Below are 25,085 nucleotides of genomic sequence, written 5' to 3' on the forward strand. Positions count from 1 at the left end.
CATTTCTCATCTGATGTTGAGCTGAAAGTCTGCAAATGAAGAAAAGTGTTTGCTTTATTTACATAATTAATAGATACATAAATAAATAGATATATAGATAAAATATAAAGATAATTAATTATAAATAAATAAATGAAAATATAAATAAGTAGATAAATGGATATATAAGTTCATTAATTCTTAAAGATATATTGATTAATAGATAAATACATGAATAAATAAACGGATGGATAGATAAATGGATAAATAAATACAACCTGGAGTTAATAAATATCACCTCACAGACACTATAAATAAATGAATAAATAACATTTCATGAACACGTCTGATGATGGTTGCTTGAGGTTGATTGATGATGACTAGTTGCTCCGTAGGTTGGGAGGTTGCAGGTGATCACATCCAGAGCGGAGCAGGGAGCTCTGACAACGACTACCTCATCCTCAACGTCCACGTTCCTGGTTTCAAGTAAGCCCCGCCTCCTGGTAACGCGTGTGTTTACCTCCATCCATTGCTGACTCAGCTCGTCTATGTTTCAGACTCCCCACCTCAGTGTCGGCCCACGCAGCAGCAGACTGGGAGACAGAGTTTGGGCGCATCACGTTTGAATTTGAAACGGTTTGCACGGGTGACTGTGAGCTTTACTTCATGATGGTGAGAATAAGTCGTGATGTGCGATCATTGCGTTAAAAACTTCCAGTGAAGACGTGGGTCTGTGTGTAACAGGAAGCAAACAGGAAGAGCACAGTGATGGTGGAGTCGTGGCAGAAAACTCAGGCGAGACAGACCTACACGCACGTGATGACGCAGAATGCCAGCGTTTCCTACACGTGGGCGTTCCAGAGAACCAACCTGCCTTCAGATGTGAGTGAGCCTTCAAACGCTTCCACCATTCAGGACGGGTTCACACTGAGCATTAACTCACGAAAGAACAAAGGCTTTGTGTGGGTTTTTGGTTTTTTTGTCTTTTTTCCCCTAATTTTGTCCTTCTTAGTTGTGGTTTTGTGTTTTTTGTCATCATTTTGAGATTGTGGAGTCATTTGTGTGTCTTGTTTTGTAAGTTTGTGTAAATTTCTGTGTGTTTTTGGTGTAATTTTGTTAATTTTTGTTGTCTTGTGTGTTTACTGTTTACCACAGTATTATGTTTTTTGTCATATTTTTGTGATTGATTAGTCATTTTGTGTTCTTTTGTTGTTGCTTTGTGTATTTTTGGAATAATTTTGTGGTTGTGGAGTCATTTGTGTATGTCTTGTTGTTTTGTAAATTTGTCTATTTTTTCTAAATCTTTCTGTCCTTTTGTGTTTTTTGTTTTCGTTTCATGTGTTTTTGGTGTATTTTTGTCACTTTTTGTTGTTTTGTGTGTCTTTGGTGTCATTTTGTGGTTGTCTTGGGAATTTTTAGTTTTTAAAGTTATTTAACTTTTTTGATATTATTGTAATGTTTTTGTTTTGTTTGGAACATTTCTGTCATTTTTTTTTTTTTTTTGTTGTCAAGTGTATTTTTTCGTCATTTTTTATGTTTCTTTAAAGTCATTTTGTATGTTAACTTTGTTAGGCTCACAAACTTAGATTGAGGGCCTAGTGTGGCCCCAGCCTTCCAGTACCCACATCTAATGTAAATATTTTACTGTAATTCTGGAGTTTTATGGAAAGGTTTTTCATTTAAAGTCGTGCTGGATGTTTATTGCAGCTCCGTCATTACGTCAACGATGTGGCTCGGGTCTTCTCCATCACGGTGAGCAATGCGGTGGACGGCGTGTCCTCGGGGTGTCGTGTGTGTGCCCTCGGCACGCAGCCCTCCAGCTCCACGTGCGTGCCGTGCCCCCCGGGACATTATATCGACTCGTCCAGCAGCCAGTGCACGGCGTGCCCTCAGAACACCTACATCGACCCACGCGTGGCCCTAGGCCCTGAGGCCTGCAGGCCCTGTGGACCGGCCTCCAGGAGCCAGAAGGTTGGAGTGAGATCTGATGGAGGGATCGGGTTGAACGCTAACATCTGCTTGTTTTACAGGACCATCGTTTGTGCTACAGCGACTGTCACTTCACCCACACGGAGGGAAACGTCAGCCTGACCTTTGACTTCAGTGCGCTCGGCTCTTTGGGCTCTCTGATGAACGGGCCCAGGTTCACCTCCAAAGGAACCAAATACTACCATGAGTTCAGGATCAGCCTGTGTGGAGGACAGGTGAGCAGGAAACACTCAATACACACGACCAATCACAGGCTTGATTGATTGATTAGTTGTTCATTCCGAGTTCAATGTACATTACATATACACATGACTTTTTTCGAATTAACAGGTACATTTTAACATATTCATATATACATAATACTGTACATAAACATAAAAGGAGGGGGAGGCAGTTATAAGTTCCCACCCCTGTAAGTATCATAATTTCATTAATGTGGTTGCTTCCTTTCACAAAATAGTTAATATAACAGATAAACAATTTACATGCAAGAAACATACATATGCATAGACACGTAATTATATATACACATAAAAATTTACAAAAAGATGTTACCAACAATGGAAAGTAAGTACTTCAATTGATCAATGTTATCAACAATGGTTAGTACTTTAGTAGATCACAATCTATTCTCAAGCTCTTATATGTAACAGTTTTTTTATACTCCTGTCATTCTTAACTAAGAACACTGATACATCCTTTACCTTTATGTTCTATAGGCCGTGTTGTGAATGTCACACTAATGTACTCGTTAGGGATGTAACGATTCACTCAACTCCCGATACGATTCGATTCACGATACTGGGTTCACGATACGATTCTCTCACAATTCATTTTACAAAATGGGACTGTACTTAAATGACTGAAAAATATTCCTTTATTTTGGGGGGGAAAAAAAACTAGAAAAAACTGTACTATTTTCCTTTTATTATTCATTGTCAAAAGAATCCCTTGATGAACTATTCAAACAATGCAATTTAACTAAAAATAAATCTTGAATGAAATAAATAAAGGAATAATACAAATGAAGAAGCCTATTCATTTAAATTCTGGTTCCATAGTAAACAATACAAAACTGCATAATAGTTTTTTTTCTTTTTAAAAGTGCTACTGAAAATGTATTTTGTGACTTAACAATTGGACCTTAAAAAAAAAAAACAGTCTGCACTGTATTTGTGTCAGAAATTTGTTTGAACCAGCAGAGGGCGCTGGTAACCCAGTGGTCGGTTGGGATGCAGCTAAGTGCAAAGAAGAAGAGATGCTATGCTAGCAGACAGAGCTAATAGAAAAACGTGACTTTTACAGTTATTCACGTAATATTACAGATATTCTTTCGGTGCTAAAGGGGTAAGGAATCATTTATGAACGTGTTTAAGAGTAGAAGGCAGCCAGAAAGAAACTATTAGCAGATTTCGCCCGCCGCAATGACAAAGATATTTAACCTCAGAGTGATTCAGGTTTTTGTTGATGTAGGTTCCAAATGTATCTTGGGGAAACTTGAAAGCATTCTTCAGTGGGAACCCTCATCATTCTAATGATACTACAGTATATAGTACACAGTATATACTCATTGAGTTTGTAGTGGATAGTATGTTAATGTGTGATTTTGAACACCGCAACAGTCTGAGCAGGAAACCCACTAGGACACACTCGACCAATCACAGTCTGACTCACACTGTCTCTGTGTGGTGGTTTAAAGCTGGCGGTGTGCACAGACAACGTGACCGACCTGTCCATCACTGACGCTCAGAGAGACAAAGGGGGCGGAGCCAACGCCATCAAGGCCTTCGTCTGTCAGTCGACGATCATCCCCGCCAACGGCCAAGGCTTCCACACGGCGCTCTCCTCTCAGTCCATCAACCTTGCCGACACCTTCCTCGGTGAGTTCACAGGAAGTTTAGTCATCATTTTTCGATTGTTGTCATTTGCGTGTCCATTTTTACATTTTTCTCTTTGATTTGTGTGTTTTTGGTGTAATTTTTCTATTTATTGTTGTTGTTTTGTGTGTTTGCTGTCGTTTTGTAGTCGTTTTCTGTCTTTTTCTCTCATTTTGTGCGTTTTTGTCATCCATTTTTTTCATTTCATTATTTTGCGATTGTGGAGTTATTTGTGTCTTTTTGTCTGGTAAATTTGTGTCACTTTTTACATTTTTTTGGCTTTTTTTGTGTCTGTTTCATGTGTTTTTTGGTGTTATGCGTCTTTTTCTCTTATTTTGTGTGTTTTTTATGTGGTTATTTGGTACATTTGTCTGTCATTTTGCGTTTTTTTCATTATTATTTAATTGGGGAGTCATTTGTGTGTTTATGTTGTCACTATGTGTGTTTTTAGTGTCATTTTGTAGTCGTTTTTGCGTCTCTTTCTCTCTTTTTGTGCGTTTTTGTTTTCATTTTGTAAATGTTTCTGTCATTTTGCGTTTTTTTAAATCGCTTTGTGTGTTTTTGGAATCATTTCATTGGAAGCGTTTGTTAGCTTTTCCTCAACGTGTTCAATCAATGTCATGATTCCATCGACTTGTTGTTTCCAGGAGTGACTGTCAACGATTCTCTGGAAGGAATAAAAGCAGAAGCCGAGCTTTTCCCTTCAGCGTCCAGCAAAGTCCCTGATGTCAACTTCTACTACAGGTGTCGCTCAATCTGAGAAAAGTTAAAAAATGATCAAATAAATGTGCTGGAGGTCCATGTGTGTACATTTTGTTTGTTTAGATCTTTGGAGAGGACGTCGTCCTGTGAGTCGGGCCGCAGTGCAGTCGTGAGGCTACGCTGTAACCCAGAGAAGACGGCCAAAGGAGAGCTCACCGTTCCCATGTATTACAACTCTCTCTTTCCTCTTTTTGAGTGGAATCATTTCCATTTTAAAACAGTTAAATAGATAAATATATAAATACATCATGTAGGCTTCAGAGATCAATAAATCAACATCCTTTACTCAAAAAAGATTGGACATGCTGCTCGAAAGTTTGTTTTAATCCCCACTATAAACGGTCAGTGTGTTGAAATGTTGGTAAAGTTTGGTGCAATGCATTGTGGGATATCTAGTCCTGTAGACGAGTGCATAGAAATGTTTTCCCTTCATTTTTACTGTAATTTCTTGTTTCTTCTCCAAACAAGGAGGAGGACAGTGATTGGTTTGACCCCATTTTTTGTTCTTGTTTGTTCCCAGTATTCCCAGTGATTTCTTCTCACTCCTGCACACATTCAGTTTTACACACGAAATATTTTAAACACAAAATATCACAGTAAGTATGAAGGAAAAACATTTCTATACATCCGTCTACTCCAGGGGTTCTCAACTTAGGGGCCAAGGCCCCATTTGGGGTCGCGAGGCAATGGGAGGGTGTGCCCAGAATATTTTTTGAACAATTCCATCCCATTTTTGCTTATTTTTACCCTTTTTCCGCAACTACACCAAACTTGCCATATTTTAAAGTATTTTCATCACTTTTTCTTGCCATATTTTAGCATTTTTGCTACATTACTCCCACTTTTGCCACTTCATCAAATTTCAATGCCTTTTCTGCACATTTTTTTTTTTCACTGTCAAGGCATTTTTGGCACTGATTAACCTTTTCCACCTAATGTCACATATGTTGACCCATCAATGTCACTTTGAACCTATTTTCACCATATTTCATGCTTATTTTTGCCAATTTAACCACATTCACTTTTCTGGCCATTTTTTTTCTTTGGCACTTTAATTTGCAACTTTTAACCAATTTCTGTGGTTTTTAAAATCCCATTTCACCACGTTTTTCACCATTTTTGGTCACTTTTGACTAATTTTTATTTGCAAATAATTGTAAACTTCCTGGATAACAGTGGATTTTATTCAGATTAATAAATAAATGTGGTTATCACAGATTTATAGAACAATGGACCATCATTTTACTGACTTCATGGATGGACCCCAAAAATCTCTCCCCTTTATTCCCCTTATAGATGGCCCTGTCTCCACATGACTGTTCAACCACCTTCAGGTACTGGGGGGTCCCTGATCTCTGGAACCTTTATTTTGGGGGTCATTGGTCTAAAGGACTCCACATCCAATGCAATGCACCAAACGTTTCCAACGTGTCAACACACTTACTGTTTTCAGTGAAGAATAAAACAAACTTTAAACTTTTTAAAATACTATCTTTAGGCCTACATTGTTTTTAATAAACAGTTATCGTCTCCATCAGCTTTAATTTATTTAAGAGTGTTTTTTACTTTTCATTTTGATCAAACTCGAGGTATGTCTTGTATTTCTTTAGCCGATGCTCTGGAGGGACGTGTAACGGCTGTGCCTTTCACTTCCTGTGGGAGAGCTCTGGGGCATGTCCCACCTGCACGCCGAGGGATTACCATCGGATAGAGGGAGTGTGCAGAGGACGACAACAGGTGTGTGTGTGGGGAGAGATTTATCTCAAAAATATTTTTTTTTCGATCTTTCTGTTTCTCAGATTTTCACATCTTTCAGATTTTCACATGTACAGTATAATTTAAATTTTCACGTGTTTTTCAGATTTTCATGTTTTTTTTAGATTTTCACGTTTTTTCAGATTTTCACGTGTTTTTTTAGATTTTCATGTGTATATTATATTTTTTTTATATTGTAACTTTTTTTATATATATTTTCACGTGTTTTTTTAAAAAAAATTTTTTTCACCTTTTCTTTTTTTTTTTCAGATTTTCAAATGTTCTATTCAGTTTTTCGTTTTTTTTTCAGGTTTTCAATTTTTTTTTTTAGATTTTAATGTGTTTTTCAGAAACCTCATCGACATGCAAATTACATGTGAAATATTTAAAAATTACATGTGAAAATTGTAGATATATTTGTATATATATTTTTGAGGCAAAAATTGTGTGTGTGTGTAAGTTAGACACCCGTTTTTCATGTTCCTGCGTTCACAGAACCTTCTGTACGTGTGGAACGAGCCCAAGCTGTGCATGGGGGGCGTGAGTTTACCCGACAGGCAGACGCTGCCGTGCGAGGGCATAGAGTTCTGGGTGCGACTCGGCGCCGCATTGGGAACGACCACAGCCGTGCTGCTGCTCTCCCTCACCTGTTACTTCTGGAAGAAAAACAAAAGGTCAGATTAGAAGACGTTCCTAAACTTCTCAACCTTTTCTTTTTTTATCATCCATCAATTAAAAATTCACAACGTTTATCTGGATTCTTCTTAATTATTTCAAATTGATTCCTTGGCTTGTGTCTTTCCCAGGCTGGAGTACAAGTATTCCCGGTTGGTGATGTCATCCAATAAGGAATGTGAAATGCCGTTGGCTGACAGCTGTGCAGTGATGGAGGGAGAGAATGAAGCGGACATGGAGGATGAAGTTGTGTACACAAAACCGTCTTTACTTGGAAAACTCAAAGCCATAGCCTCCAAGGTGAGAGTCGTGACATCATGTGACCTTTAAAAAAACAATCGCAAGCTTCTAAATCAGGTGTCAAACTTATATTAGTTCATTGGTCAAATATGAAGTAGTTTGATCATAAGTGGGCCGTAGATTTTAGGCGGGAAAACGATCAAATTCAACTACAATCATTTCATCTCAATTTAATCAGTGGTCTCAACCAGGGTTTTTAAATCACTGGGCTGTGGTACACTTGTGTGCCGTGAGAGATTGTCAGGTGTGTCGTAGGAAATTATTCAATTTCAACTAATTGGTCTAAAAAACATTTGTGAAAACTTACGCTCTCAATGTTAACAAAACAGAACAAAATTGAATTATACAAATGTATTATAAAATGTAGTATTATTATTATTAAAAATGATAATGATAATAATAATAAGAATAATATAATATATTTCCACTGGGTACAGAAGGTATTCAAACCCCTTTCATTGCAGCCATTTGCTAAAATAAAAAAAAGTTCATGTTATTTCTCATTAATGTACACTCAGCACCCTATCTTGACAGAAAAAAACAGAAATGTAGAAATTTTTGCAAATTTATTAAAAAAGAAAAGCTGAAATGTCACATGGTCATAAGTATTCAGACCCTTTGCTCAGTATTGAGTAGAAGCACCCTTTTGAGCTAGTACAGCCATGAGTCTTCTTGGGAATGATGCAACACCTGGGTTTGGGGATCCTCTGCCATTCTTCTTTGCAGATCCTCTCCAGTTCTGTCAGGTTGGATGGTGAACGTTGGTGAACAGCCATTTTCAGGTCTCTCCAGAGATGCTCAATTGGGTTTAGGTCAGGGCTCTGGCTGGGCCAGTCAAGAATGGTCACAGAGTTGTTCCGAAGCCACTACTTTGTTATTTTAGCCGTGTGCTTAGGGTCATTGTCTTGTTGGAAGGTGAACCATCGGCTCAGTGTGAGGTCCTGAGCACTCTGGAAGAGGTTTTCTTCCAGGATATCTCTGTACTTGGCCTCATTCATCTTTCCTTCAATTGAAGGACCATGTTTCACTGTTGGGATTGTATTGGGCAAGTGGTGAGCTGTGCCTGGTTTTCTCCACACACACCGCTTAGAATTAACACCAAAAAGTTCAATCTTGGTCTCATCAGACCAGAGAATCTTATTTCTCATAGTCTGGGAGTCCTTTGTGTGTTTTTTGGCAAACTCTATGAGGTTCTTTCATTTGTCTTGCGCTGAGGAGAGGCTTCCGTCGGGCCACTTTGCCATAAAGCCCCGACTGGTGGAGGGCTGCAGTGATAGTTGACTTTGTGGAACTTTCTCTCATCTCTGGAGCTCAGCCACAGTGATCTTTAGGTTCTTCTTTACCTCTGTCAACAAGGCTCTTCTCCCACGATTGCTCAGTTTGGCTGGACGGCCAGGTCTAGGAAGAGTTCTGGTCGTCTCAAACTTCTTCCATTTAAGGATTATGGAGGCCACTGTGCTCTTAGGAACCTTGAGTGCTGCAGAAATTGTTTTGTAACCTTGGACAGATCTGTGCCTTGCCAAAATTCTGTCTCTGAGCTCCTTGGGCAGTTCTTTTGACCTCATGATTCTCATTTCCTCTGACATGCACTGTGAGCTGTAAGGTCTTATATAGACAGGTGTGTGCCTTTCCTAATCAAGTCCAATCAGTTTAATTAAACACAGCTGGACTCCAATGAAGGAGCAGAACATCTTAAGGAGGATCAGAAGAAATGGACAGCATGTGAGTTAAATATGAGTGTCACAGCAAAGGGTGATATTTCAGTTCCTTTTTAATAAATTTGCAAAAAATTTCTACATTTCTATTTTTTCTGTCAAAGATGGGGTACTGAGTGTACATTAATGACAAATAAAATGAACTTTTTGATTTTAGCAAATGGCTGCAATGAAACAGAGTGAAAAATTTAAAGGGTTCTGAATACTCTCCGTTCCCACTGTATATATTATATAATATAATATTAAAAATAAATGATATAACACAAAACTAAATTTTACCAAATAAAGTTCAATTGTAGTGCTGATCATATTGAATATTTTGTTTTATATTTGTATTCAAGACACTTTAATAAGAATGACTGCATCTGGATAATAACACTTTTTATTTGAAAAAATAAATTTATCCATCAATCCATCTTATGCCGCCAAAAAAAATCATAATACATGTTTTTGCTGTTGTTTATTTGATTCTAATTAAAAATACTAATGCTGAATGTTATTTGCATTTTTTATTAGAAAGTAGAAATATGAAACATAAAAACTTCAAGACATTTTGAGTAAAATGACTGTATATTGTTAATATAGGCTACAAAGTAAATTTTTTTTTTTACATTTTCGTTTGGTGGTGTGCCTTGGGATTTTTTTCAATATAAAGATTGACCTTGGCTCAAAAAGGTTAAAAACACTGATTTGAAATGTCTCTCTGATTAAAAAATAATCTTAAACAGCTTAAAGATGTTTAGGTTTAGCAGCAGGAAAACAAGCAATTTCATTTCATTTTTCATTTCATTTTATTTATTCTTTTTTCATGGTAATGCAACATAAATTGGTACAACAATCCAGCAAACACAACAATAATACATTCCATGAAAAGAAGAACAGGAGTAGGATGAAGAAAAAAATCTTATAAACTCCTCCCCCATTCTTAACAAAAACGTTACAAATTAGATGGCCTCAACGATGCCAAAAGATAACAATAGCCCAGAACAGATGTAATCAACTTTCGATTTGAACAATTTTCACTTTTTTTTATTTTATTTCTCAATTATTATAAATGATTTTGCTAAAACAACAGTTGTTGTAAATTTAACAATTTTCACATTCATCTTTATACAAGTTGAGTATGTGCTGTTTATACTTATATTTGAATTGAAGAATATTTGAACAACATTTTAGATAATTTTCTAGAGAGTTCCATTGTATCTCACCAGATACTGAGAGACACATTTTTTTGAGGGTATTTCCTGCAAAAGGTTGTTTTAAGTCATTATTTCTTCTGCTTGTCTCACTGTTTACAGTAAAAAGGGTTTGAAGTCCATGCAGTAACAGTGTTTTGCTTTATGAACAACTAATAAAGTTTGTAAAGCAACCAAGTCCATCAGTTTGAGTAGTCCTGACCTCAGAAACAGTCCTGTGGTATGCTCTCTCGGAGCAACTCCATTACTTATTCTTATAGCCCTTTTTTGCAAAAGAAATAAGGGCGTTAAATTAGTAATATAAGAATTACCCCATATCTCCAAACAATACATTAAATATGGCAAAATAAAGGAGCAATATAGAATTCTCATTGCCTTGTAATTCAACATAAACTTTACTTTACTCAAAACGGCAATGTTTTTACAAATTTTATTTCTTACGTAAGCTATGTGCGACTTCCACTTAAATTTTTCATCAATGAGAACTCCTAAAAACCTAAATTCTGACACTCTCTCAATAGTTATTCCATTTAAAGTTAAATTAACACTATCAGGATATTTTTGATTTGTGAACAACATACATTTTGTTTTGCTTAAGTTTAACGACAATTTGTTTTTATTAAACCATTTCTGAAGTTGGACCATTTCTTGTTCAACAGTTTCCATGAATGTTCCTAAGTTCTTCCCCGATACAAAAAAATTAGTATCGTCCGCAAAAAGAAGAAGAATCGTAAAATCTTTGATTCCTCACAGAGGTCATTAATATATAAAGTAAAAAGTTTCGGCCCCAGCACAGAGCCTTGAGGGATCATATTGTATTGTTTCTAACTTAGATTCATGACCTATATACTCTACATATTGTTGTCTATTTTCCAAGTAACTACTAATCCAGTTTAAAACTACACCTCTAATGCCATATGTCTGTAATTTAGATATCAATATACCATGATCGAGAGTGTCAAAGGCCTTTTTAAGGTCAATAAAAACTCCAACTGTGTGATTTTTATTTTCCAGTTCTGTAGTAATGTCCTCTGTGATTTTCATCAAAGCCATAGCTGTTGAGCGGGTGTTTCGAAACCCAAACTGATTATCATGTATCAAGGAATGTTTTTCAAGAAAATAATCAAATTTTTCAACAAAGAGTTTCTCCAGAATTTTGGAAAATTGAGAAAGCAAATATATAGGCCTATAATTTGTGAGACTATGCCTATCACCCGATTTAAAAAGTGGAACAATCTTAGCCACCTTCATTTTATCTGGAAAGAAACCTGTATTAAAAGACAAATTGATTATATATTTTAATGGTCTAATAATACAATGTATAGTTTCTTTGACAATATACATATCTAAGCCATCACTATCACATGAATATTTACATTTGAATTTAGAGACAGTAGAAATAATTTCACTCTCACTAACTTCACCAAGAAATAGGGATTGCATAACTCTACTTTCACCTATCCAGCTTTTATTTTCGTTATGCAGTGGTATAGATTTAGCAAGATTTGGACCAACATTGACGAAAAATGAATTAAATTCAACAGCCATTTGTACACCACTTACCTCTGTATTCTGTTGGTTCATTAAGTATAATGGCAGACTACAATTCATTTTACTGCCCATAACCTCCCTTAAAGCTATCCACATTCCTTTGATATTACTTTTGTTTTCCATCAACAAATTTGTATAATAATCTTTCTTTGCACGTCTCATTACGGTAGTCAACTTATTTTTATAGGCTTTATATTTTTTTTCTGCACTTATTGAAGACCACTTTTGACCGTTTTTTCAAAAATATTAACAAAAATGTTATCAATTAATGTGGCACAACTGGAGGCTATTCGGCTAGGCCTGGTAATGGTTGGATAAAGGCCTCTGCTATACATTAAATCTAGGAAATCTGAACTACTAGTATGATCAGACACATTCAAGAGATTTACGTTGAAGTCCCCGCAAATTATAGACAGTTTATTTTCATTCATCCCAACTAATAAATGCTGTTATGCTGGACCCTGGAGTTCTATATATGCATGTGACAACAATATTCCTCTGTTTATTCATTTCGATCTCAACAGTTAAACATTCCATTAAATCTTCTGTTGCAGTAGTCATACACTCAATTGTTTTGCATTTCAGCTCACTGCTAACATAAAAAGCAACCCCCTCTCCTTTCTTCTTGATCCAATTGACATAAAACAATTCATATCCCTCAAAATGAAATTCCGCATCCTTCTCATCCGTTAACCACGTCTCAGACAGAGCTATGACAGTAAATTTATTTTGTAATCATGTATTTTACTAAAATTTGAATACAGGCTTCTACAATTCAAATGAATAGGAGAAAATGAACCAACCGTTTCTATATTATTATTAAATTCTGCGTCTGTATAATATTTACATGTATCATTTATGTTTGGAAATAAATTTGATTCGGAATCCAGTTCATCATAGTCATATACACGACTTGTGTTTTCAGCTTGTGTAAGTATATGTTCACACACTGCGGACATCGCACTTAATTATACAAATAAGCACTAGCCACAATGTAGTCTCCACATACCTTAATCATCGACTGTTTTATCATTTTCATAACTGTTTGAGGAAAGTCGAAGAGAGTCAACGCTGGCTGTTATTTCCCCAGCGGGAGCATGCTTGCTCCTACTGCGGGGGGACTACCATCCCGCAGCGCTGAGTCCCAATCCGGCTCTTTTCTTGGGACTTCCATCGTTACACCAAAGTCCTTTAGACCCTCAGCTGGCTTCTCGTGGGTTTTCAAAAGTCTTAGACTTTCCATCCTGCAGAAACAGCATGAGCTTTGCGGGGTAGAGAACGCGAGACTTGATTTTTCACTCCTGGAGTTGTTTCCTTGCGCTCCTGTATTTTGCGCGCTCCTTGAACACTTCGGTGGTGTAATCCTCGTCAAAATATATCCTTTGATCGTTAATACGAATGTCCTTTAGTGACCATGCAGCATGCAGCACTCGTTTCTCCTTAAAACTGCGAAAACAAACGATGATAGATCTGGTGAAGTCTGCAGCAGCGCGTCCCACGGGGACACCTGTTCCTGCGACGCGATGCGCCCTTTCAATGAAAATCTCCTCCCGGATACGAAGCTGCTCACGAATTAGCTTTTCTATAAACACAATCATATTGCTGCCTTCTGTTTTCTCCGGTACTGAGTAAATTCTTAAATTATTTCTCCGAGAACGGCCTTCCAGATCCTCACACTTCTCCTCAAGATACTTTTGTTTACGCATCAGATGAAACAGCACTTTAGTCAGATCCATGTTACGGTCCTCGTTATCCGCAATCCTCTGTTCGGCGTCATCCACCCTTGTTTTTAATTCTTCGAAGTTCAGCTTTATGTTGCTCACCTCCTTCCTCAGCACACCAAAGTTCCCTGCCGTTTCAGTTCGAAATAGTTTGAGTTCCTTCAGTATTTCTGAAGTAGCATCGGCGCTACCAGCGCCCTTTTCCTCCACGCAGGTTTGGCTTGCTGGCGTGGTATCCAACTCGCCTCGTTTTTGGCTTGGTTTTGGCATTATTTGCCGTTCCTTTTTTCTTTGAATGATAACTTGATGTGTCAAGTTGACCTACAGTTTATGTGAGTCCACAAGCAGTAGTCAATATTTCAAGTTTTAGCTTTTGTTTGTCAAACGTGGCACCGGCTGTTCGGCCATCCGGATGTGATCACTCACATCAACGTTGATGTCCCCAAGTTTGCATTTTACACGAAGTATAAATGATACATAAAGTATGTATGGCGCCGACAATATTCAGACATTGACAGATATCAGTCCCTGCAGGATTTAATTTTTTAAATTTCATTGATTTTGTGATTAAATTTGGGGAAATTATGTGAAATAATTTCAGAAAATTTAGTTCTCTTTCATAATATTTAGTTCTCTTTCATAATATTTAGTTCGATGTCTCACTATGGGATGCACGCCCCTGCCGGCAGCCCTCAGAAGCACAATCTCATTACGGCAATCCTGATTGGCTGGTGAAACGTATCTATCCGCCGCAGGTAGTCCCACCTACTATACGTAGCGTGGATACTATGCCATTCAAACACCTCTTCTCACTCGGAGCATATCTCGTGTCTACTAGTGGCTTAACTGTTTGCAGACAGACCTTTTTTAGATTCTGTCGCCGGACGCTGTTCGGCGGCTTGGAGGCAAGGCTCTGCTGATGTGGAAACAAGATTTTCCCAGTATTCCGGATTTACGTGCTCTAAACATATTGTATATCTCAGGAAATACAGGTTCAGGATGCTTACGCATGCCTCCCTGTTGCGTCTGGTGCGACAGAACGACTGGCTCCCATCTGTCGACCTGAAGGATGCATATTTCCACATCACAATATATCCTCCCCACAGAAAGTATCTGAGAATTGCTTGCCGGGGGATGTGTTATAAGTACCGTGTCTTCCCTTTCAGCCTCTTTCTGAGCCCGAGGTTGTTCGTGTGATGCACGGAAACGGCAGTAGCCCCGCTACAGCTGCAGGGTATCCACTTGGCCACGTATCTGGACGACTGGTTGCTTTTGGCACAGTCGAAGACGGAGATCAGAGCACATATGCGTATTCTATTATGTCACCTGGTTGATCTGGGTTTCGTGCAAAGCATGTTTGGACCCTGCACGCGGTGTCTTTCACGGCATGCCTCTCGGCTGCATGGGTGAATGCTTTCACGGCATGCCTTGCACTTTTCCAACCGGGAAAATCTGTTCAATTCAGATTGTGTCTTCGGTTGCTCGGGATGATGGCGTCCGCCATCCTCGTGATCCACCTCGGCACCTCAACATGCGGGAATTGCAGCTGTGGGTGGCCTCATGTGGGCTGGACCCTGTGCGTCCTGGTGGCTCCGCACTGGCCTGCAATGCACTAGCTGGCGGAGATATACCGACTGCTGTGCGCTTGCCCCTGGCAGCTCCCACTGTGCAGGGACCTGCTGTCACAGGGTGGGAGCACAGTCTTCCACTGGCACCCGGAGAACCTGACGCTGTGGGCTTGGCCCCTGAGTTGTGGTTCTGGAGGGACTTAAGCATCTTCCCTTTGAACCGTTGGGGGAATCGGACTTGAAGTTTGTGTCCCTGAAAACAGTGTTGTTTCTAGCTCTGGTGTCAGCTAAGCAAGTCAGTGACATCCATGCGCTGTCGGTGCTCCTGTTGTGAGCTCAGCTTCTCCTGGGCGATGTGAGGATGGTCTTGAAGCCCAACTTGGCTTTTGTGCCAAAGGTGGTGGGCTCATGTTTTCCTATTGACCTGCCTCACAGGGTGAGCAGCGGTCTCATGTTTTGTGTGCGCTGTGCGCACTTACATGGACATGACGGGGAGCTTCAGGAGGAGTGATAAGCTGTTCATCTCCTGGGCTCCGCTCCTTAAAGGGAAGCCTGTCACAAAACAGCACCTGTCACACTGGGTGTTGGAGGCGATCACTTTGGCTTATACAAGTCAGGGTCTGCAGCCGCTTGCGGGTTTGCGTGCACACTTGACTCGGGATGTAGCCACATCCTGGGCCTTGTTCTGGGCAGGGTCTGCTCAGGATATTTGTGCTACGGCAAGCTGGTCTTCGCCCCTCACTTTTTGTCTGTTTTTACAGGCTGGATGTCTTCGCTCAGTGCATGGCACAAGCGGTTCTCCTGTCCTGATCGTCACAGTGCTTGCCCTGTAGGCTGGTATATGCGTGATAAGCTTGTCTGCAATACGGGAGCTACCACATCCCATAGTGAAACATTGAATGAAATGTTATGAAAGAGAACTTTAGGTTATTCACATAACCCCGGTTCTCTGATTAATATAAGTGAGATGTCTCACCAGACAACCCTTCTTGCTGGGCGAATGAGAAGAGGTGCTTATTTTGAATGGTGTAGTATCCTCCGCCCACGCTGTTTATTGTTGGTGGGACTACCTGCAGAGGACGGATACATTTCACCAGCCATCCAGTTTTGGTGTAATGAGATTGATTTCTGAAATTACTTCACATAACTTCCCCAAATGTAATCAAAATTAGTTACAAAATCAATGAAATATAAAAAATAAAATCATGCAGGGACTGATATCTGTCACTTATTGTCTGAATATTGTCGGCGCCTTACATACTTTTTGTATCATTTATACGTCATGTAAAATGCAAACTTGGGGACATAATCGTTGAAATAGCTGAACATCTTTAAGCTGTTTAAGATTATTTTTTAATCAGAAAAAGAAAGTTTAAATCAGTGTTTTCAACCTTTTTTGAACCAAGGTTAAACTTTTTATTGAAAAAAAATACCAAGGCACACCACCAGCAGGGGCGTGCATCCCATAGTGAGACATCTCACTCATAATAATCAGTGAACCGAGGTTATGTGAATAACCTAAAGTTCTTTGAACTTGAGATTTAAGATGACTGCAATCCCAAATTATATTTAATTTTTTTAATATATAATTTAAATTTTGTCTACTTACTTTAATTTTTATTCTGTGTATTTAATTTTTTTATTTTGTAAATGTGTGTGTGTGTGTGTGTGTGTGTGTGTGTGTGTGTGTGTGTGTGTGTGTGTGTGTGTGTGTGTGTGTGTGTGTGTGTGTGTGTGTGTGTGTGTGTGTGTGTGTGTGTGTGTGTGTGTGTGTGTGTGTGTGTGTGTGTGTGTGTGTGTGTGTGTGTGTGTGTTATTTATGCCTACATTCTAATTTTGGGTGAACTCTTTTCTCTTTTTAATTTCATAGGTATCTAATATCTATTGCTCTGCTTGACTATTTGTTTAACACTATTGTTGCTATTATTCTTACTATTACTATCATTGTTCCTGTTATTATTGACTTTTTTGATTTATTTTTGTTGCTGTTTTTTTAATTCTTTTTTTTAATGCACGCAATTGCTGTTCCATATGAGGAAATCTTTGTTTATTAAGTACCAAAATGTGTAGGAAAAACAGTTTTGAAGAAAAGAAAAACAAAAAAAACAAAATAATAAAATGACTGCAGTCATGTGATTAAAGCAAGGGGAAAATGCGATCCTCCAAATATTGTGAAGTTTCATTTAATTTGTGTATTTAGAAGGGTTGAGAAATCTACAACTGATGTATTTGGTAATTTAGACAATAATTTGTTTTTTCTGTCACATTGGATGGTCTAAAGCAGGAGTTCTCAACCTTGGGGTCGGGAACTTTTTTGGGGTCGACACTAACATGGGTCCTCAAATGCCTTCAAGAAATTACAAATATTTTCTTAACAGTTTGAGCCCATTTTTGCTTATTTTTTCTCTTTTCCTGCAACTACACCAAACTTGCCATATTTTAACCTATTTTCATTACTTTTTCTTGCCATATTTTTGCTCCTTTTAATGCATTTTCAGCACTTTTTGGTCACTTTTAACCCATTTTTTTTTCTGATTAAAACAAGGATTTACATCTTTAAGATGACTATATACTAAATAATAGTAAACTTACTGAATAACAGTGGATATTATTCAGATGAATAAATAAATGTGGTTATCACAGATTCATAGAACAATGAACCATCATTTTACTGACTTTATGAATGGGCCCCAAAAATCTCTCCCCTTTATTTCCCCTTATAGATGACCCTGTCTCCTGTCACGGCAAATTTGCGGTTGACCTCATTTGGAGACATGATTTATTGCTCTGGTTGAATGATGGAGTCCAGGCGAGGCATTGATGATTTTATAAAAAAGGTTTATTATAAAACTAAATAAAAAGGAGTACAAGGATGGACAAAATTAGTGACCGCCCCGGGCGGACGTCCGATGACAGAGTGGCACAGTTCTAACTCATCACGTATATTCCCCCTCAGTCCCCCTCCCTCCTCCCCCCAGGAGATAAAGAGGACAGGGTGGAGGTGAAAGAAGAGGGTGAAAAGAGACAGTTTCTTCTTTAGGCAAAACAACCAGTTCTCTGGTATCTCCTGATTGTCCTGAGTGTTGGAGGTGTGTGCGTGTATGGTGTTTGTGTGTATGAATGGATGTGTATTGGGTGTGTATGTGTGACTATGTGAGTGTGTGTAGGCATGTGAGTGTGTCATACCTCTGTGTCTGAGGGATAAGATGTGTTTTGGGAAGCTGACCTCGAGAAGAGAGCAGAAAACATGAGACAGCAGAAATGAAAAGTCTCAACTTAAAGCCTTAAAAATAATAAGGTCTATGAGTAAATATGTTAATAAACATAACTAACAATTTTGCCCTGACAATCCACCCTTTTTGGACAAAGTCCAACACATAAAAAAAAGAAGCAAAATTAGTTAGTGAAAATGTTTAACCTTAGCAAAGCACAGCCTAAAACACATAAAACTTACTCAAAAAAGTTAGAGGAATTGTAGCTCAACCTCTCGTGGTCTGTAGGACAAACGATACTGACACCGTCATAACACTATGGATATATGCATTGTTTTTCAGGGGACACAGGCATCCCCAAGGTTGGAGCAGGAAGAAAGGAGGAAAAGGCAAAGAACCCCATAAACACATAATGAATATTACGTGAGACAAGGTCATGTCTGTGCCCCAGATTGCGTCGTGTGGATTAAAGCCCAAAGGAGTGTGGGATTCGCATTTACGTCGTGACAAAAGGGGAATAGTTGAGCATAGTCAAAAACCGTTTGCTAAATTAAACGTGCCATTAGTCCCGGGTGTATGAACGTGGGCACGTGTGCGAATTATGTGCGGTGTCGCATTCAGGACCCAGGGTATAATTGCAATTGTGACCGGGAATCTGGCCTAGTTTATGAGTTCCATTTCTGGCGAAACAGAAGGGAAAAAGTGTGGATCACGTGTAATCTACGTACATAGTGGAAGACGTCTCATCGCGTAGTGTAGCCAGTTTTTTTACTGGCTGTTTAGAACAACGGTTGGGGTCCCCCATGCCGAAGTTAGAGTAAGACAAATAACAAAAGGAGTCGGAAGCATCCTTTGGTATCGCGGTTAAGCGGGGGTGTGTTGATGACACAGGCATGTAAGAGCAAACATAACAGTTGGATAGGCTTCTACTTTTAGCTTGATAGTGCGCGTATCGGTACCAGCTGTTCGTGAAAAACGGATGAGTAACATTGGTCGCAGCTAAAGTGTCGTGCAGGACGATGTCGTCTATCCAACGTTTATTTCTGCTAGCATTAGTATCCCTGTAAAAGGAAACATTCACATCAGGATCAACACTTGCATTCATTGATTCAAGCCCAGTGTCCTCGATTGCCCCCTTGGAGGCCAGGAGCCAGAGGAGTACTGGAATTGCGGACAGGACCATCGCGTCAATCGATGACCAGCTTCAATTACAGCGAGAAAGGCGTGCGATCGGGATTTCTCCCACGATGTCCTCAAGGTTGGATTTCAAATGCTTCAAAAGACCGTATGCCTCGTAAGAAAGGTCAGCCGGTGACCCTCCGAGGTCTTTTCCTTTTTCCTTTCGTTTGCAACTTTCAAAGCAAACAAAAGCTCATCAAAGCACTGCTCCCGAAGGCGCACCTCCTTACTGCGGTTCCTCGATCAGTGGTGATGTTGGTTCTTTCTCCGTTGGACCAGTCGCCTCAAGATCAGGGTCGGCTGGTGTTGGCACCTTCCTGCAGTGTGATGCGTGAATCCACGTGGCTCGCTCTGCGACCTTCACAGCCATGTGTGTCGTGAGATCTGAACACCCCACTACATGATTGGCAAAAACAGGGAGAAGATCTAGTGCATCAAAACCCAGGAGGAAAGGAAGGTGAAACAGAGGAACATGTGTAGTCAAACAGCCATTCATCGGTCAATCACTCAATGACACGTCCACGGCACATTCGCACTCACAACGCGGTTCTGTCAGGCATACGTAACGTGTCATCATTCAGTCATTCATGCACCGCACACGTTCATGCCTCAATTTTCACGTCCATGCATTCACAAGGTTTCGCTGCATAGTGTCTAAGTAGAATATAGGCCTCATCTAACCCACCAGCGGCGATAGCCAGTCCACCTCCTCTCTCGGGGTCAATGAGCTCTTATTGTCCCCCCATGCTTGGCAACCATTTAACGTTAATTAATTGCTTTTTACTGGTATCATCTGATTAATAAGAGGTACGCTCCTTTTTACTTCCGCCTTGGCGGAGTCTACACTTAGATTATTGCCCATGGTAGTACTGACAGTCTGCATTCTGCTGATCAGGCAGGAATGGCACGGCCGTGCACTAATAACCAAACTCAACCCCGGTCCGCAACCGGGGGAAAACTCAACCGCTGTTAATTCCAGAAATTTAAGAAAAATCTCTGAATCAGCAGGAACCTCAACCTACACTCTTGAAAAATGAAGAGCTTGGGAAATTAACTCAACTGCTGTTAATTCCAGAAATTTAAGAAAAATCTCTGAATCAGCAGGAACCTCAACCTACACTCTTGAAAAATGAAGAGCTTGGGAAATTAACTCAACCCCGGTCTGCAACCGGGGGAAAACTTTGCACAACCAGGACTTTTGGGCACCTCTAATATTATTCAACTTTAACTGGACCGGAGCCAGCCTCTAACAACCCTCACTCTAAGGGAACGTAGACTGGGAAATTTGTTTAGAATGATATTCGGTTACCAAGCATGTATCAAATCAGGTGGGCCGCCATCCCCTGGCAAGACAGTATGACGCATGTTCAGCGAGTCAAGGATGGTGTCCAGGAGAGAGAAGCATTCCCCAGGAATTGTTCCGCCTATCAGAAAAGAAAGACCCCCCAAAGAGCGCTTCCCCTAGCAAGGTTTATCCTTTTTCTGCACATTAAACCAGGACTTCTTGTTTGAAAAGTAATTGCCTATGTACTCATAGCAACTAATGGGACAGTTTTCTCAGGAAAAATTTGGTACCCCCCTGCTGTCAAGTGGCTTCGGGCCGGCAAGACAGTCCCACGCGGTAAGGAGGAGGCGCGCAAAATGAAAACGATGAATGTTGAACTAGGCTGTCTGTCGCAAGCAGCTTCAAAAGGGTAAGGTACAGATTGTTTACTAGGGTATCGGTCAAAAATGTCAAAATGTAAACTTGGTTGAGGCTGCAGTCCTCAATCTCCGTCTCAATTTTCCTGAAATTGAGTAAAAACAAGAGTAAAAGAAGAATCGTTCAGAAATAACAAAGGAGAAAAAAAACGTGAGCTCAAAAAAAATCAGGGCCAATAAAAGAATAAAAAAATAAAAACTTCAGCTCCAAAAGCTGAGGCAACAGAGGGCTCTTTCTTCAACGGATGTAACCATATCTTGCATTGTGGGGGGGCCTCCCCTCAACAAGAAAATAAAAGGAAAGAAAAGCAAACAAAAACAAACCCATTAGAAACTATTTTCCTCCCTTTTGTTTTTTTTTTTTTCATAAAGGCAAAAGCAGTGTAAATAAATGAGCAACATAATGAATAAAAGCAAAGATAAATGATGAGCACACATGGTCTTATGTGGCAAACAGAAGGATTCTGTGTGAAGTTCTGGTGGTCCTGTGTTTCAGCTCATAGTTATGAACGTGAGTGTGTGACTGTATGTCTGGTTTGTCTGCTTAGAGCACACCTTCTTTTAAGTGTATCTCAAAGCGTGTGAGAGAATAAATGAAAACAAAATAATCTAACGTACAGTCAGAAAATAGACGGGTTAGTATTGTCCTATCGAAGGAGAAGCTTGTTGGCTATTTGCTAGTTGTCCCCCCCATGCCAAAGTTCAAGGCTAAAGTGATATAGCACTACCACCAAAGGCTGTGGTGGACTTCTTATGACTTGGTATCCTCGTGGCTTTTGAAACAGTGTCTTTTTTGGTGAAGATGTTCCAGCAGACGTGTGATCAGTCTGCAGTTGCTGCCCATCATTCAGGCAGTAATCGTGGCGTTTAACCCGCAACTCATTGGTGGGGGAGTGTCCAACCAACTCCGACGCCCACAGGTTCTCAGTCTTTGATGATGGGGCAGGATGTGTTAATCCCAGCATTGGCATGCGGCCCATTCCATAGACGATGAAGAGTTGACTTGGGACTGAGCGAGTTATTTCGTTGCAGCATTGCTTTGCTGAATGGGAGAGTTGAGTCCTTTGATAGTCGATTTTCTTCTGAAGCTTGGTCCTTTGTATGATGTTGACATTTCATTAGCATAAGAGTTAATTTCATTCATTAAGAGCTTTCATTGAAGATGTCGTTTCTTCAGGGACAACCGCAAAGCCAACAGAAACTAATAATAAAATAATAAAAAATGATAATGATGATAACAGTAATATTAAAATAAAATAAAATAAAATGAAATACTGTATTCATCTGTGTGTGTGTTTGAGTGTGTGTTGCTCATAGTCATTTTAGAGTGGACCCCAGATATATCAAACATGAAATCAAATGAAATTTAAAATAAAAATAAAAATAGTGTCTGTGTTGTAATGGCTTAGCACTATTCTGTAGGCAGAGGGAAAGGTGAGAAACCACAACGTTGTGTCACTAACGCTGTTAGTTTTGGGAATCTATGTATTAATAGCAGACCGTATTACAAGTATGTAGTGTCTTAATCATGTGACCTTTCACTGAACTGGCCAATGAGGGGCGCTACCTCTCTCTCTCTCTCTCTGGCAAGACATGACTGTTCTTCAATGTTCATGTCTGTGTTCAACCACCTTCAGCTACAGTGGTGGTCCCCGGTCTCTTGAACCTTTATTTTGGAGGTCACGGGCTGAAAAGGTTTAGAACCACTGATTTAGACAATAATTGTAACTTTCTTCTGCAGGCCGAATTGGATGGTCTATAGGGCCAGATTTGGCCCTTGGGCCTTGAGTTTGATACATATTCTAAATGGTTAAAAAAGCTGATGTTTGTTTGCTTTGGTTTCAGGGAAACGGGGAGAGCTACGAGAACGTGCAGCTGAACTCGTCTCAGTCCAAGGCGCTGGTGTGGAGCTAGGGAGTGGAAGTTTGACCCCCAGTAACGAACTCTCCCAGTAACGAATTCTCCCAGTAATGCACTGTACCAACCACATGCTCCCATCCCAGAGGATCCAGAGGAGCTCACATGCTGAACTCACAGCTCGGTACGACGGTGACGCAGACGAACACGTCCTAACGCTGGGATTTAAAGTGACGTCAGGGAAGGTTTAGTTTTCAGAGCTCAGGGTAAGAATGTTCTGTTGCTTTCTGCTTTTCTCTCTGTTCTACAGATCTACTCCCACATTTTCTACTCTAAAACTGTTGTTTATTTTATTATTTTCTATTTTCACATAGCTTTATTGAGAGTTGATGTTGACTGTATGTCCATGAACATTTGATGCTGTTGAGGTTTTTGTTTGAATGTCAAAATAAAAACATATTTCTCTATTTTTGAACTCACTTTGAGGTGTCAGAGTTTTACTGCAAATAATCCAGTTAAATTCTGCACTCAGTGACAAATAAATTCATAGTAAAAAATAAATGCAGCCAAACTTTTAATAATATGTGATGGTTTCAATAAATCGGACAGTCAAAACATGTCAGGAGATCAAAGTAATTTCCTGGAAAAAGTTAACATATTTCAAAAAGAAGACAAAATAATTTATTGGATTAAATTATTAATAATCTAGGAAGTAAAAGTGAGATGACTTAAATACATTTTTTAATGCTAATGAACCAAAACCATCTGATTTAGGTAAAAAAAGCCTTTTTTGTTCAGACTTGTGATGCAGCTGAAAATTCACTGTTTTGTGGATTAGTGACAATTCAACACTATTCCATTAATTTAATGACATTACAGTTTTTGCGATCTTTTTGTGTGATGGATATTGACGGAATTCCCATTCAAAAAGCAAAGTTTAAATTGATCGTTTGATGCTGATTTGACCTAAAAAGTAACAACTTTAGTACCTGAAGTTAACATTTAAACCAGAGCAGAGGTCACTAACCATTGTGAAACTACAGTTGCTACCATTTTAATCTAAACTTCTGAAATACTAAAATTCCATAGTTTCACTTTTTTTTTAGAGGGAACTAGAATAAAAGGTTAAGTTAGAAAGTAGGAAATACTTCAGTTTCAACATGCAACACTGAATTTCCCTTCATTTATTCAATTGTTTCATTTTCATATGAATTTTTCTGAAACATTTCATTAGAAAAATCACCTCAAAAATCACCGAAATCAATGTTTCTATTTTACTATCCACGAACTAACACACTTTAACCAATTATACAATATTTAACATGTTTTTGCAAGTTACCAATTATGCGAGTTTTGATAAGAAAATCCCTTTTATGCTTTTTAAAATACATATTAATTATTAAAAGCCAAACACCAAATCTGCAGCATCTTTAACAAACTTTTATCTTTGATACCTGAGCACATTTGTAATAAAATAATAATTAAAATATAAAATATTTCAGTAAAAATAAATATTTAAAGATGGTTACCCTGTAATAATAATTGTATTATATTATTTATTACTATTTTTTTTTATGGACAGGTACAATCTTTGTCAAGTTTTTGTTTAATATTTACAGAATCACAATGTTGTCATTTATCAAACCTGTACAATGTTTGAAAGCCATAAATGTAATTTGACCAAAAAAGAAAATAAAAATGAATTAGTTGTGTGTGCTCTAACCAGCAGATGGCACTCATGGTCAAGGTAAATAGAGGAGACCTCCAGTCCACAACTATCATTTATTAAAGGAAAAAACCTTAACAAATTAGTGATTATGTTGAACATTTTTTAATTATCTTATTTATTCTAAAAGAAGAGTTGAATGCTCAGGTTTACAGGAGTTTCATGGTTTCTTTTGAAAAGAGTTAAAAATCACTTTCTGTCTTCAACAAAGCAAGTCAATCAACAAAAAAGGTCACGGCGTTGCCATTTCATTACAGTTGGGTTGGTGTGTGTTTGCTCTGCTGATTGCTAAGGCCTCGAGGCAGGTTTTCAACCAGCAGAG

General features: G+C 38.9%; 1 protein-coding gene across 1 annotated transcript in view; it reads left to right on the forward strand.

Moving 5' to 3' along the window:
• elapor2a (endosome-lysosome associated apoptosis and autophagy regulator family member 2a) overlaps window positions 1–23,415 on the forward strand; it is a 41,351-nt gene extending 17,936 nt beyond the window's left edge. Inside the window, exons 11-22 of the mRNA XM_028451161.1 lie at window positions 375–465; window positions 537–651; window positions 724–861; window positions 1,687–1,950; window positions 2,010–2,183; window positions 3,668–3,848; window positions 4,493–4,589; window positions 4,671–4,772; window positions 6,218–6,344; window positions 6,858–7,036; window positions 7,169–7,337; window positions 23,026–23,415. Coding sequence (XP_028306962.1) covers window positions 375–465; window positions 537–651; window positions 724–861; window positions 1,687–1,950; window positions 2,010–2,183; window positions 3,668–3,848; window positions 4,493–4,589; window positions 4,671–4,772; window positions 6,218–6,344; window positions 6,858–7,036; window positions 7,169–7,337; window positions 23,026–23,094 — 1,706 coding nt within the window. The 3' untranslated portion in view covers window positions 23,095–23,415. The remainder of the gene's footprint in view (window positions 1–374; window positions 466–536; window positions 652–723; window positions 862–1,686; window positions 1,951–2,009; window positions 2,184–3,667; window positions 3,849–4,492; window positions 4,590–4,670; window positions 4,773–6,217; window positions 6,345–6,857; window positions 7,037–7,168; window positions 7,338–23,025) is intronic.
• Window positions 23,416–25,085: the final 1,670 nt, after the last annotated feature.

Source organism: Gouania willdenowi, chromosome 6 (genome assembly GCF_900634775.1).
Source record: "Gouania willdenowi chromosome 6, fGouWil2.1, whole genome shotgun sequence".
Taxonomy (NCBI): domain Eukaryota; kingdom Metazoa; phylum Chordata; class Actinopteri; order Blenniiformes; family Gobiesocidae; genus Gouania; species Gouania willdenowi.